General features: G+C 38.9%; 2 protein-coding genes across 2 annotated transcripts in view; both read right to left on the reverse strand.

Moving 5' to 3' along the window:
• Positions 1-397: 397 nt before the first annotated feature.
• hint1 (histidine triad nucleotide binding protein 1) lies at positions 398-6151 on the reverse strand. Its single transcript, XM_026941630.3, has 3 exons — positions 5954-6151; positions 1688-1792; positions 398-710 (listed from the first exon to the last, which is right to left on the reverse strand). Exons 1-3 carry the CDS (start codon positions 6062-6064, stop codon positions 546-548), a joined length of 381 nt encoding a protein of 126 aa, XP_026797431.1. The 5' UTR covers positions 6065-6151; the 3' UTR covers positions 398-545.
• Positions 6152-8093: 1942 nt separating this feature from the next.
• Positions 8094-13952, reverse strand: part of chsy3 (chondroitin sulfate synthase 3) — a 46298-nt gene continuing 40439 nt past the window's right edge. The window contains exon 3 of the mRNA XM_026942077.3: positions 8094-10468. Within this exon, the coding sequence (XP_026797878.1) occupies positions 8897-10468 (1572 nt within the window). The 3' untranslated portion in view covers positions 8094-8896. The remainder of the gene's footprint in view (positions 10469-13952) is intronic.

Genomic DNA, 13952 nt, shown 5'->3' on the forward strand with positions numbered 1-13952 from the left:
AAACATAATAAAATGTAACTGAAAGGTAATTATTTACAATTTCTGGATTCCTCAGCAGTAACTGAAGTGGTCTACAGCCCCTGGGTGAAAGCTCTAAGCTGTATTATTTCAAAATTATCACTCTGCCTAAAACACAAACTAAACCTGCTGTTCAATTATAAAATTCAGACATTTCAATGTGCAGTTCCTCAAATGTACTGTCAAAGATAGTATGACATTTGAAGCTGTACATACTGAAGCTGTACATACTCATTTCATGTTTCCTGTAATAATGCAAGAGCGCCCCCAAGAGGGGGAGGGAACAAATGTTGTGTGATTACCAACAACGTAATCAACATGGACACAAAAGTTTAAATGTTGCAGATTCAAAACAATTCGCATCAATGAGACACTGGTGTGATAGTTGGTAAGTGCATTTATTGTTTTCCCTGTTACATCCTTTTGATTAACACCGCATTACAGAACTTAGCATGGTGATATTGACAAACACCACAACTCTCTGGCTACTGCTGAAATGAATGACATGGAGATCAGGATTGGGGCGCTTAGCCTGGAGGCCAGCCCAGCTGACGGCCACCCAGAACATGAAGGTGGACGTGGTATACAGACTGACCCCCATGAGGGCCTTCATTCACCACCATTCGGTAGCCATTGGGCAATCCCACCTGCTCAGCACACTTCTTGCCAACAAGCATCAAATGTCCAAGAAGCTAGAGAGAGAGAGAGAGAGAGAGAGAGAGAGACTTGGATTACCACATAGAAGCACATGACATTGGGCTTTATAAACTTGTTTTGGAATAATAATGCATGAAATACACTGTTGAATGGAATTCTACCTACAGAGTGACAAAGGTTCCTTTTAATTAATAAATAATTTATATAAATATTGTCTAAGTAAACAAACTAGTAAAATTAATCATTTTATTTAACCTACATTATAATGAACGTGTCTTTATTTAACCTATTTATAATGAAAGTAAAAACTTGAAGAAAAAACTGGATATTGCCCCAGCAAATAAACTTACATTAGCAAGTTTCAGTTTGAGAAGCCAATGCAGCCTTATTATGAAAAGAGAAATACACTGTAACTGCAAATTTCACTTCAGTTTAATTAAGCTGGTTCCTTTCTTTTGTTGCTGTTGTTGCATACTTCCAGAATTAAAGTCTACTCACTAAGCTGCTGAGAAGCGAAAACTTACTTTGGGTTGTAATTTCATCCCATCAACAGGGTACAGATGTGACTAAGATGCATATCTAAGTGTGCTAGACAGAAAAATAAAATCTGAGTAGATATTTGAGTTGCTGCAGCTGTGGTATGGCAATTAAACAGGCTTAATTGGACAACTCGCACTATTACAGTGTTGGGAAACAGCCAGATGGCAGGACAGATGAACTAATCCACAAGGCCCTGCACTGCTCAAAGGTATTTGTTAAATGTGATGTGACGCCAACAAGTCAGAAGTGTCAACATATCCCATAATAATCAGGTCAGCATATATCTAGTCCCAGAAGAGTCAATGTTTCCACTGGAAAGCCAAGCTGTGTCTTAGTTCCCAGTCCCATGTGTCTCTAGCTGTTTACCCGAGGATTACAAGGACTCTGTTGGTGAGCTAACTCCTGCGAAAGATTATAAAATTCAGAACATACATGCAACCGTCTCAGAATATGTATAACAGGATTCACTTACTGCTGCATCGCTGTCCTCAGCTTTCGAGATCTGGGGAATGGGTTTTCTGGGGACTACTAAAAAATGAGTAGGAGCCTGCGGAGCCACGTCATGGAAGGCTATGCACTTGAAAACAGAGAGAACAGAACAGTGTAATGAATGCACAGTATATTAAAACATTTGCAGCAGCATTTCACAGAGCACCTCTGTCGAGTTTTCGAATCAGTATTCAGACGATTAGATCGGACTTGATCATGTTTGTACAGAATTCACAGGAAGTGTTGTGTCAGGAAGGAATTGGATTTGAGTGTCACAGATAATTTGTGTGCCTTAATGCAAAGCGTCTTTGCTACTTTACATGGTTTTTTTGGCTTTTTTTTCCAAGTGTACATCAGTACGTGTCTTCCAACGCTCGGGGGATGTCCAGCATAATGACTTGAATGCAAGTGCAAGCAAACAGCCATGCGTTCATATACACTATATGGCCAAAAGTATGTGGACACCTGACCATCACACCCATATATGCCCATTCCAAAACCTTGGGCATTAATTCAATTCAATTTTTTTTGTATAGCACTTTTAACAATGGACATCGTCACACAGCAGCTTTACAGAAATAAATGGATTCACAAAAATAATATATTGTAAGTATGTGAATTTATCCCTAATGAGCAAGCCAGAGGTGACAGTGGCAAGGAAAAACTCCCTGAGATGATATGAGGAAGAAACCTTGAGAGGAACCAGGCTCAAAAGGGAACCCATCCTCATCTGGGCACAATGTATAGTGCAATTATAAATATATCCCTTCTATTATTGTGTACTATATGGACAAATAGTGCAATTGTGCAACCAATAAATTAACATGGAGTCGGTCCCCCTTTTGCTGTTATAATAACCTCCACTCTTCTGGGAAGGCTTTCCACTAGATTTTGGAGCGTGGCTGTGGGGATTTGTGCTCATTCATCCACAAGAGCAGTAGTGAGATCGGGCACTGATGTTGTTTGATTTCATCCCAAAGGTGTTCAGTGGGGTGGAGGTCAGGGTTCTGTGCAGGCCACTCCAGTTCCTCCACTCCAGTATCGGCAAATCATGTGTTTATGGAGCTCGCTTTGTGCACAGAGGCACTGTTATAATGAAAAAGGTTCAGATTAGTATTAAGGGAAATCTTAATACTACAGCATACAGAGTCATTTTAGACAATTTTTGTGTTTAAAATTTTGTGGAAACAGTTTGGGGAAGAACCACATATGGGTGTGATGGTCAGGTGTCCACAAACTTTTGGCCGTATAGTGTATATCCTCACAGGGAAAACACAGAGACAAAAGCTTACAGTTTTGATCACATACTGTAAATGATTTCTTTGGTCATAAAACAGATGTGACGTGCTCACTGGCGGCTGATTTAGTGCCACTGCGACCAATGACAGCCGACGACAAAGTTCTGGCAGTGTCTATTTGTCTCTGAGCATGACTGATGCTGTGAAGTTTGTCTAAATCCCACCAAAAAGAGGAAGGCATAAGATGGCAATGAAATTCACAGGATGGCTAGGAATACAAGAGTGGCAATGGCGAAATATAAACAAAACATTCTAATGGACAGAAAAATGTCCCTATTACCTCAAGCTCACTTTGAAGAATTTTTCTGCTTATGTGAACCAATTTTCTGCATGAGCCCATACCACGCTGATTGATGACGTAATCAGAACATAGTAATCATCTATCGTTAGAGGATCTTCATCGTATAATCTGTCCTAAAGAACATGTCAGCGGACAGTCTTATATAATTCAGCCAAGATTTTACCTGGATACCTTACAATCTGAAAAGTAATTCTCTTAAAACTAAATAAACAAGTAGGCCTATAAATAATGTCAACTTGGACCTAATGTATGCTTTAAATGAAAATTTCAAGAATAGAACTTGTCTAATAAATAGACAAAATTTTATAGGACACATTTAAGTAACGTACATGAAATAAAGCTGTACTAAGGGGTGAGTGGAATTTATTTTACAGTTAAAGGGTTCCTTGCAGGTTTGAGAATGAATTACAGCTGCCACTGCTCTTTAATAGCCCATTATAACGTGTAGTATCACAAGATAAACACTTACACACACTTATACACACAACATTACAAGAAACACAGCCGCAGTTAAATATAAACTTTGATAACACAGTTGATCTGTTGCTACAAATGCAAATCAGGTCAAATGGCGTAATCATCTAATAAAACGTAACACAAAGATCTTGACATTACTTTCCAAACATTAACTGTCTGCTTTAGGCAACTCTGTTTTGAGCTTGCTCTTCTTGCTGAGAAAATTTGCTCATCTTGTTACAAAGCTTAATATTCAAGACACAGTTCATACTTTCAGTTTCAGTGGTTTTAGTTTCACTAGATTCTTTATGAGTTTTAAAATGCATAGCCTGCATTTTGTCTCTGGTTATCTGTATGATATGCAACTATGACGTGCACTATACGGCCAAAAGTTTGTGGACACCTGACCATCACACCCATATGTGGTTCTTCCCCAAACTGTTTCCACAAAATTGTAAACACACAATTGTCTAAAATGACTCTGTATGCTGTAGTATTAAGATTTCCCTTAATACTAATCTGAACCTTTTTCATTATAACAATGAGGTCAGGTGTCCACATACTTTTGGCCATATAGTGTATATGAGATAATGGGGCCTTGGAGGACTAGTGGTTAGGCCATTGCGCTCTCACTGCTGTGGCCCAGGTTTGATTCCTGGCCAGGGAATCATGACAGTGCACTCCCAGTGCTGGGCCCAAGCCCAGATAAAGCTGGGGAGGGCTGCGTAAGGAAGGGCATCAGGCATAAAAACTGTGCCAAATCAAATATGCAGACCAATGATCCGCTGTGGCGACCCCTAACAGGAGCAGCCGAAAGAAGAACAACAGCAGTGTATATGAGATCTGGATAGGTTTGGAATAATTTCACTTGTATTTGGGCTTAAAAAATTATTGGATACTTCAGTATGTTCTACAGTAGCCTTTAATACACATTATATCAAATAATAATAATAATAATAAGAAGAAGAAGACGACATGATTTTCTGCCTGCATTCAGTTACCCGCATGCTAAAACTGGTTTGTCCAAATTCAATTCCAAATTTCTTTTTGGGCAGATCTCAGATCTGCATGTTTCCATATTTTACTGCAGGAATTCTCAAACTTTTTCCTTCCCTTTAACAGTAAGATAAATTCTGCAAACCCTCTCAGACAATAATCCAACTATTCAAATATTAGGCTTATGATTTAAATATGTATGATAATATTCTGGCTATTTATTACAGCCAGAGAGCTTTACAATCCTCAACTTTCCACCAACACAACACATTAGATCCAAGTGAGTTATTAAGGTTTCTGATCAAACAAGCTAACAACTATAAATTATTATTTATATCTAGATTTAATTTAAAAGTTTGGATAAAGGTGGGTTGTAATTTTCAGCACTTTAATAAAGTTTATTTATTTTTAAATCAAGGAGCCCACTCTAATGCTGCCTTCAAGTGGTACCCAAATTATCGTAAATACGGGTTTCCCACTATGAAGTGGCACATGAATAACCCCTCAAGTGGTAATTACGACTGGGGAACTCGGAGATTTTTAATTTTACTTAACTAATTTTAACAGCCGAGTTTCCGAGATAGGAGAAGTCCTAAACTTTCGACATGGCGGAGGAGAGTACAGTTTTGTTCATTTTTCTAATTGTTGTTTTGGTCATATTCATGTATGTATATCAGCAACCATCCTTATGCATGGTGTACATTTTTACACCGTGAAAACAGCTTGTATCTGACCTAGCTAACTGAGTAATGTGTTGTGGTGTCAACATAAAAAGTAAAACAAAAAAAATTAAAAAAGAAGAAATATGTTCTTTCTGAAAACAGAGCATGTGAACACGACATCGTTGTAATTACGGCTTCAGTAGTGGGAAACAGGAGAATTCACAGAGCGCTTGAAGGCTGCATCAGCAGTGCGGCTCGCCGCGCGGTTACAGGAGGTTTCAGCAGCTTACCATCTCAGCTAACGCTAAATACGGCTTCTCCAACACAGCCTGGCTCGCTAGGCGTTAGCAGACCAGCAGCTCTGGATAAATCTGTTCAAAGACGTGGACGCCACGACTGTTTTTATTAGAAATTCACAGATTTTTACTGTTTACATGCAAAACAGTTCAACGCTAATGCGCCTGTTGTATCTGCACGCGCGCTCTGCGAACTGACACCTAACACTAGCTAGCTAGCTAGCAAACATGAACACACACCTGGTCATCTTCATATATTATATTAGCAGGAATCTCCTTCCGAATTATTTTGCCGAAAATTGTATCTCCTCCGGGTTGTGCAGTTTGCGCCTTGGCTACTTCGTCAGCCATGGCGCTCAGTCTGGCAACCTTTACCAGCTACTGCAGCTGGTTGATGCAACCGCTCTGTCTTTACCTGATCTCCAAACTGTTTCCGCTGGACGGGTGGGTCACGTGCTTCAGCTGCAGTAGGGCGAGTGTGCGACGCAACATCCGGTGGAGATGGCTTGAAGATCAATAAAAAGGACTTCACACCGCATGTCAAACTGAAACATGCATTAAGCAAGATGACCATCCAGAGATTGCTCATTTTCCTCTAACATCATTCCCTGGAGTGCTTTAATCCTCTTGTATCACAGCACTTTGCCATACAGTTGTAATTATTGCAATTTTTTTTTCCATTTATAGTTGCACGAAACGACTGTGAAACAAGTTAGTTCCTGTTATCATTTTATGACTTGCAGCACTTTCTCTTGAAGCTAATAAGACAAAAAAAAATAAATAAATAAAAAATGCACCACTGATTATTTTCCCATTACATCACTTACATCACACAGCAAAGTGTTTCACTCCTCTTACACCACAGCAATTTGCCAATTATTTTATTTTATTTTTTTATTTTAATTTTATTTATTTTATTAAATTAAGAACGCCATACTCTTGTTATCACTTACCTTATAGCAGTCGTTCCCTCAACAACCTTTGTTTTTCTCTGTCTTGAAGTTAATAAGACAAATAATGCATCTAGGTATTGAGAAAAGCACCATGCCGTCGCTCCTGAAGTCTTTCCGGGACCTAAAAACCTAAAGAAAACCTAAAGCTTTACCTTTGACCAGGGTTGTTTCTCAATCTAAGGACCCTCTAGCTAGACTGTCTCAAAGCACTGACACTGGAGACTCCTTCCATAAATGTTAAATAAACATCAAGGATTATATGTTCTTTGTTAAATAACAACACACAATAACAATTACTACAGAAATGTCAGAACGAGCATATTAATATAAACCCATGATTATGATTATAGCTGTCTGAGCTTCTGTTATAGAAAATTAATCAACACCTTGGGATCAATTAGATTCAAGAATTCAACAGTGCTTTGGTAATATGTAGATTAAACAGGCAGTGTTGTGGGTTTATCAAACTGACATTAGAAACTGTATGGACTTTGGTGATATGAAACCTTGTGTTTTAATCTCTTGTGGGTGCATGGGGAGAAAAAACACATTGCACCCTCTCACTGACATTATATGGCCAAAAGTTTGTGGACACCTGAAAATGATAGCCATGTGTGTTTGCTGAACATCCCATTTCAGATTTAGTCCCCTTTTGCTGTTATAATAACCTCCATTTTTCTGGGAAGGCTTTCCAATATATTTTGGAGCATGGCTATGGGTATTTGTCTCATTCAGAGACATAAGAGCATTAGTGAGGTCAGGCGCTGATGTTGGGCGAGGAGGCCTGGGGCGCAGTTGGTGCTCCAGTTCATCCCAAAGGTGTTCAGTGGGGTTGAGGTCAGGCCTCTGTGCAGACCACTCGAGTTCTTCCACACCAACGTTGTCAAACCATGTCTTTATGGAGCTCGCTTTGTGCACAGGGGTATTGTCATGCTGGAACAGGTTTGGGCCTCTTAGTTCCAGTGAAGGGAAATGTTAATGCTACAGCATACAAATACATTCTATACAATTGTGTGCTACCATTGTCAAATCTCAAAATTTCATGTAATATCATACATTTTCTGCAAATAGTTCTTTTTGCATGGTGCTAAACTAGTGTCACATGTATTGTCATAAATTGCTTTGAGGATGAGTAGATCAAATTAGTTTAGTGAGAAGTTTAGGGGTGTGTTTGGCATTTTCATGGAGTCAGATAGGTATAGGATTTGGACATAAATTATTTTGATTGAACGAGAATGTATTTAATTTTTTAATGTATATATGTAATTAATTAGTATGTAACTCTAATAGGCAGCTCTTAGTATTATTGGACACACTGCATATTAAAGGCTATTGTAGAACACAGCACAGCACTGAACACAGCACAAATACACATCAAAGTGTACCAGAACTATGCAGATTCTCTCACATATATCATACTACATACAGTGTACCGGCTGCTAGTGAACTTACAGATGAGCAGGGACGCAGCACAGGTTTATGCAATTCAACATTTATTATAAATAATCAACTGAAAGCTTATTTTATTTGCTGTAAAATTAACTTTTGTCACAAAGCAAAAAATGATAAGAGATGCACTTTGTTCGCTGCAGCAGACCTTCAAAAATAAAAAAAAAAAAAAAAAAGACTGAATACAGCAAATGTCGGAAGGCAACCAGTACCTTAACATAATGATCCTATTGCAACTAGAAAATAAAAGTTACAGTAACTTTAAAAATACTGCAGAAATAAAAAATATTTTATTAGTATAAAGACCATTTTATTTTTCTTCTGTCCCCTTTAAAGCACATTAATGGTACTTTCATTAATATTGTCCCCATGGAAATATATTAATTTATTAATAATTTATTTATTCATGGTGGTGTTTGTGTCCACTTTAACCTGGAAACAAGAGCACTTCTCATACGGCTTTAATGGCAAGGATAATACTGAACATTCACAGACTGTGGTCATGTGATGAGAAATATGCTCCTGAGTAAATTAGCAGATTTCATGTTTTCAGCAACGAGCACAAAACAAATGGTATTAACATTTTCCTTAAATGACCTTTGGAAGACGCTGTGAAAGAGTCGACTGCACAAATAAATATGCTGCGCCAAACATTGCTAGAGTACCTTGAATTTCACACGCTTGCTTACACTTTAGACACACAGACACACAATCAGTCTTTTGCGTTCAGGTACTGAGGAACTGAGGTAATCTCCAGTGACACTGACAGATAGCCGGAATGTCAGGAGGAAGTTCTGTTCCTGTATGCTACGCCTAAATGTTTCTCCAGCCACAGTTCAGCTAACTGCATCGCAGATGCATACGTACTCGCTTTGGACCCCAGGCACATTTTGTATTGCTTGGGCTCTAGATTAGTATCGCATTGGACAGGATGATAAACATGCACTATGCCGGGTTCTTGTGAACGGAACACTGTTAAATCAGAGTTAATGATCTTTGTGAACAAGTCGACATCCTCCAGCCCCCAGCCTTGTATTGAAGTGTCAAAACCTCCAGCTTTTAGCAAGTCACTTTTGAATATGCAGGTGATGCCGAAGCCGTAATCTCGCCAGAAGCCAGTTTTTTTGGTGAAGACAAAGTTGCTGTCTTCAGTATGGCTCCCAGCGAAGATGATTTTGGGATTGTACTGGCTGAATACAACAGGATAATAGACCTGTCTCCCTTCAATGGTATTGTCTCTACACCGCTGGAGTGCGTCACTACTGAAGACCAGATCCACATCACAGAAAAATAGCAGGGAGTTATTATTAAGACCAGAGGCACCCATTTCTAAGGCGAGACCTCTAGAAAACTCTCCTGCCATTGGTATCACAGACACATCTGCTTTGGGATATTTATTATGGTACTCCTTAATCAAGTCCAAATGCTTCTCCTTGTCTTGGTTGCTATCATTATCCACCAGAATGATGATTAATTTCACATTCTGGTTAGAAATAAGGCAGACCTTCTCAAAGTTGTCCATGAAGCGCACGAATGTATCATAGCGACCTGTAAGTGGTACGAGGATGTGCAGCTTCTTTTGACCTTGTTCTCGCATCTCTCTGTTAGACTCTGAAAACTGAAAAGGGTAAAAGATCTTGAGTGAATTAGACAGAAGCGAAAAAGACTGAAAGTCACTATTGATTGCCTCCACTAGCTCAGCTACATCTAGCTGCTCAGGTTCATTAAAATAAGGCCTACTGAAGGACTGCTGAAGGTAGACATGTCTCCGGACTGGCACTGTCACTTTTCGTCCTTTGTGCCTCTTATAGAGCAGCATAAGATCCAGGATGTACTCAGCGCCATGTAGAGGATTCACCCTCCTATAACCGTACTGGATCTTTTTGAAGTCAATGACACGGCCTCGAACTTTGGAGTTCTCATTGATCATCTCCATCACCTGGAGCACCGTGTCCTCTAAGGCAGAGCGCAGCACGTTCCCGAGACCCTGTCGAGGCATGTTCTTTTCGCTAGTTGAGTACAGGTATCTCCCGTTAAGGAAATCCCACTCGATGACGTCTGCTCGTTCGGATGGCTGGTAGCGGGCGTATGAAGGGGGCGCACCTAGCTGCTGGTCTTCCCACTGCACCTCTGTGCTGCTGAGGTGGCTCATGCTCATGCTCTCACGATGCAGCTGGATGGTGTGGTAGCGCAGCTGCGAGATCTGCCGGCTCAGCATGTAGTTGTGCAGCCGGTACTGGTAAGCTGGACGTTTATTGGGGTGCAGAGTGATGGCGTTGTGAATCTTGCTGCTGTGCAGTTCCTCAATGAAGCCTTTCTTGTGCTCATAGTTTTCGTAGAACAGCTCCTGCATCTGTACAGGGAGGGAAAAAAAAAACAGACAATAGCAGGATGAGATTTTCAGTGGCAATACAAGAGTTATGTAATCTATTAAACACATGATTAGGAACCAAACTGCACTTTACCCTGTTGCTGACGATGGTACCATCAAGGGTACATATTTTATACCTTTAGTATGCATCTTTTACCTGGGAAGGTGAATGTGATGTACCTTTACGTAGTTTTGGAATAAATCTTTAAAGGTACATCAGTGGTCTTTAAGGTCTAATTAAATTTATTTTATTTTTAAAGATACACATTAAAGTTACAAACGATGTACTCTCAATGATACCACCTCAGTGACAGTTGGCATCTTTATTTCTGAAAGTGAACTATATTCATAGTGCTTTAGCTAGGAATAATAGTAGATTATGTCTGAGGAATCTGAAAGCCAACTTACAAATTTATTTGCTTGTTTGACCAGAGGCTGTGCAGTCTATAACCACATGTGCTGCACTTTTTTTAAGTTTAACATTTTGTACAACATCTGCATGAGATTTGTCTTCATACCAAGTCCTACAACAGTCTTAGCACAAGACTGTAATTGAAGAGTTGAGACTGTGGGGGGCGATAGATACATGTGATACGTGTGATAAATGACGGCATCAGCACTGCACTTTGTCTGTTTTGTATGGACCGAGGCTTAAAACATCAAATTATACAATCGTTGTACCAAACATGTGCAGTATACATAAAAATGCCATGATAACACCAGTTATTTCCATTACCAAAAGTGAAGAAACCTTACTTATTAAGCCTGTCTTTGATATTCAGTGTGTTTGAATACATAAAGATTTCATTAATTTATAAAATTATGTTTTGTCCACAGAATTATGCATGTATTAAGTGATTTGAATGTAGTGTCTAAACTGCACACACACCACAATGCCATGACATATTTACTACAAAAGAGCAAATTTAAATCTTGCTTTAATGTAAGCAGTTCTTAAGTCTAATGCTATAATAATTTTATATTGAAAGTTAGGTATCTGTTTAGGAAACCTGCAAAATAAACAGAATGTCTTGGCCAGTCTTCGAGTGTGTACTAAGGAACCTCTTTTTTCACTTTCTTCAAGTTAATAAGACAGAAAATGCAGCTGTTACCAATTGCAACTGCCAAGAAACTGCAAAGTACTCTGTACTGAAGATTTTCCTGTGAAGCAAAGCTTAAAATTACACCTTTACCTCTGGCATTTACAAAGCTCTGACACTGGAGATTCCTTCCAAAAATGCTAAATAAACATCTCCTCACAGAAAAGAAGAAGAAACCTTTATTTGTCACATATACATTACAGCACTACAGTGAAATTCCTTTTCCACATATTCCAGCTTGTTAGGAAGCTGGGGTCAGAGTGCAGGGTGAGCCATGATACAGCACTCTCAAGCTGCCACTGTTGAGCCCTTGAGAGTGCTGAGGCTTGAACCCCCACCCTTCTGATCAGTAACCCAGAGCCTTAACTGTTGAGCCACCACTGCCCTGAACTTCACTATCTCAACAATACACACGGAAACATAGACACTACTATCTGAGTCATAGAGAATATTAATCAACACCTTTGGTCTAATCAGAATTGAGAACTCAACACTGATGCAGTGCAATCATTTATGTTTAATCAACAAGACGGAAAAAAAAAAAAAACATTTAAATGAGTTGAGGGGAAAATGATTCTCTAATGGTTCTCAGGACCAAATAATAATTAACTGCACAATAAACCAAATATTATATTGAGTTACAAGTCATATTATTGGGGCACATTCAAACACATTCAGGGTACATTCACTAATGCATAAAATGTATAGTTTAAAGCAGTGGAGGAGCCAGGAGTTCATTTCGCCACATGATCTGTATAGTTATATTGATAAGTGCGACATGCAGACAGGAGTAGGAGCGCTGATGGCACGAATCCATTAAAGTAAGATTCACCATCAACCAATCTCGTCATATTTATAACCTAGCCATAAAATACCTTTACGACAGTTCCACTGAACATGATTAAAATGAGATACTAGTAACGGGGGACAATTACATTTTATCATATAAAACCCGATCTACCCTTCTTTTTCTCCTCCTGCACTAAACCTGTAGTTCCTCACCTGTCACCTTGATATACCTGAGCTCATAGTGGAGCTAGCTGGCTAGTTGCTTTCAAGCAGAAACAGAACAATGCATTAAGTATTGACTTGTAATGATGACTCAGTTGACCTTTACATCATTAGAGCACAATTACTGCAAAAAGAATGACAATCAAACCTCCGACTAAGTATTTGGAAATGTCATGAAATATTTCCAGCTATTTCAGCTATAAAGGCAGTTTAATAACAAAAAGTACTCGTCTCCCTTCACATAAACATGACTGAACCTTTGCATACAGCACATGATTTCATTACTCTCTCATGGGGAAATGAAGGTGTTACAGCAGCATGACAGTAAGAATAAGAATAGTGAGGGAGAAAATAAATAAATATAAATATGACAGTGGACAATGGCAAATGTGCACGAACAAAAAAAAAGTGTTCAAAAAGAAGATATCAAAACTGGAAGGAAGTCATGACACCACAAACAGCAGGCAATTGTAACATAGCTGGTTAGTCAATAACCGAAAAAAAAACCCATGCTCTTGTGTGAGATTTTCACGTGTTTGAAGATGAGTAATGTTGTCTTTAAGTCCTTAGGAAGATCAGGTTTGGGACATTCCTTGGCTGCAGCATAATTCCGCCATTTTCACACGAGTGTTCCAGACATTAGCAAGCACATTTTCTCTGCTCGATTCCTCCACTGATCTGCAGAGTGCTGCTCCACTTTAGACTGCCAGATGAACTGAATACAGCTTAATCTTTAATTAAGTGTGACCCAGAGCAATGCAAGTTATTATTTACCCAAGAATTAAAACAAAGGTGGCTGAGCAATACTAAAATGAAGATAATTTTAATGTTCTCACAAGGGTAAATTGATGACTATTTATGCACATTATAGTCCTCCAATTTAACACAAGGATTCTGTGCATAAAAACAAAAATTTCTCACAGTAAACTAGCATCACCTCTGTAGCCATTTAGGTACCAGCATTATGAGAAATTCTCCCATTTTGTAAAAGGCTCTTTGTGTATAGAAACTTTCAGCAACTGCTGTTAGATGAACCTGAACATATAATTCATGATGGCATTACTTCAGCCAGTCCTTCTGTTAGTCTAGCTTTCCAGCCAATCCTCGACAAATGCAGCAAATCTTATCATATCTTTCCAACATTATTCTCTTCATTCTGAATCCATGAATTTATCCATAAAATCATTGAAGCTCAATTTCCCTTCAGACCACACTTTACAAGCCTAATATGTTTTTCTATATTGTTATGGTTCATTAAGTAGTGCATTAAACTCTACATTATTGTGTACTTCTATTCATGCCCTTATGGTTAAAGCATAGAGGGAACATTGGCATCAGTGCTATGGTCATTTTTA

Source organism: Pangasianodon hypophthalmus, chromosome 17, assembly GCF_027358585.1.
Source record: "Pangasianodon hypophthalmus isolate fPanHyp1 chromosome 17, fPanHyp1.pri, whole genome shotgun sequence".
Classification (NCBI taxonomy): Eukaryota; Metazoa; Chordata; class Actinopteri; order Siluriformes; family Pangasiidae; genus Pangasianodon; species Pangasianodon hypophthalmus.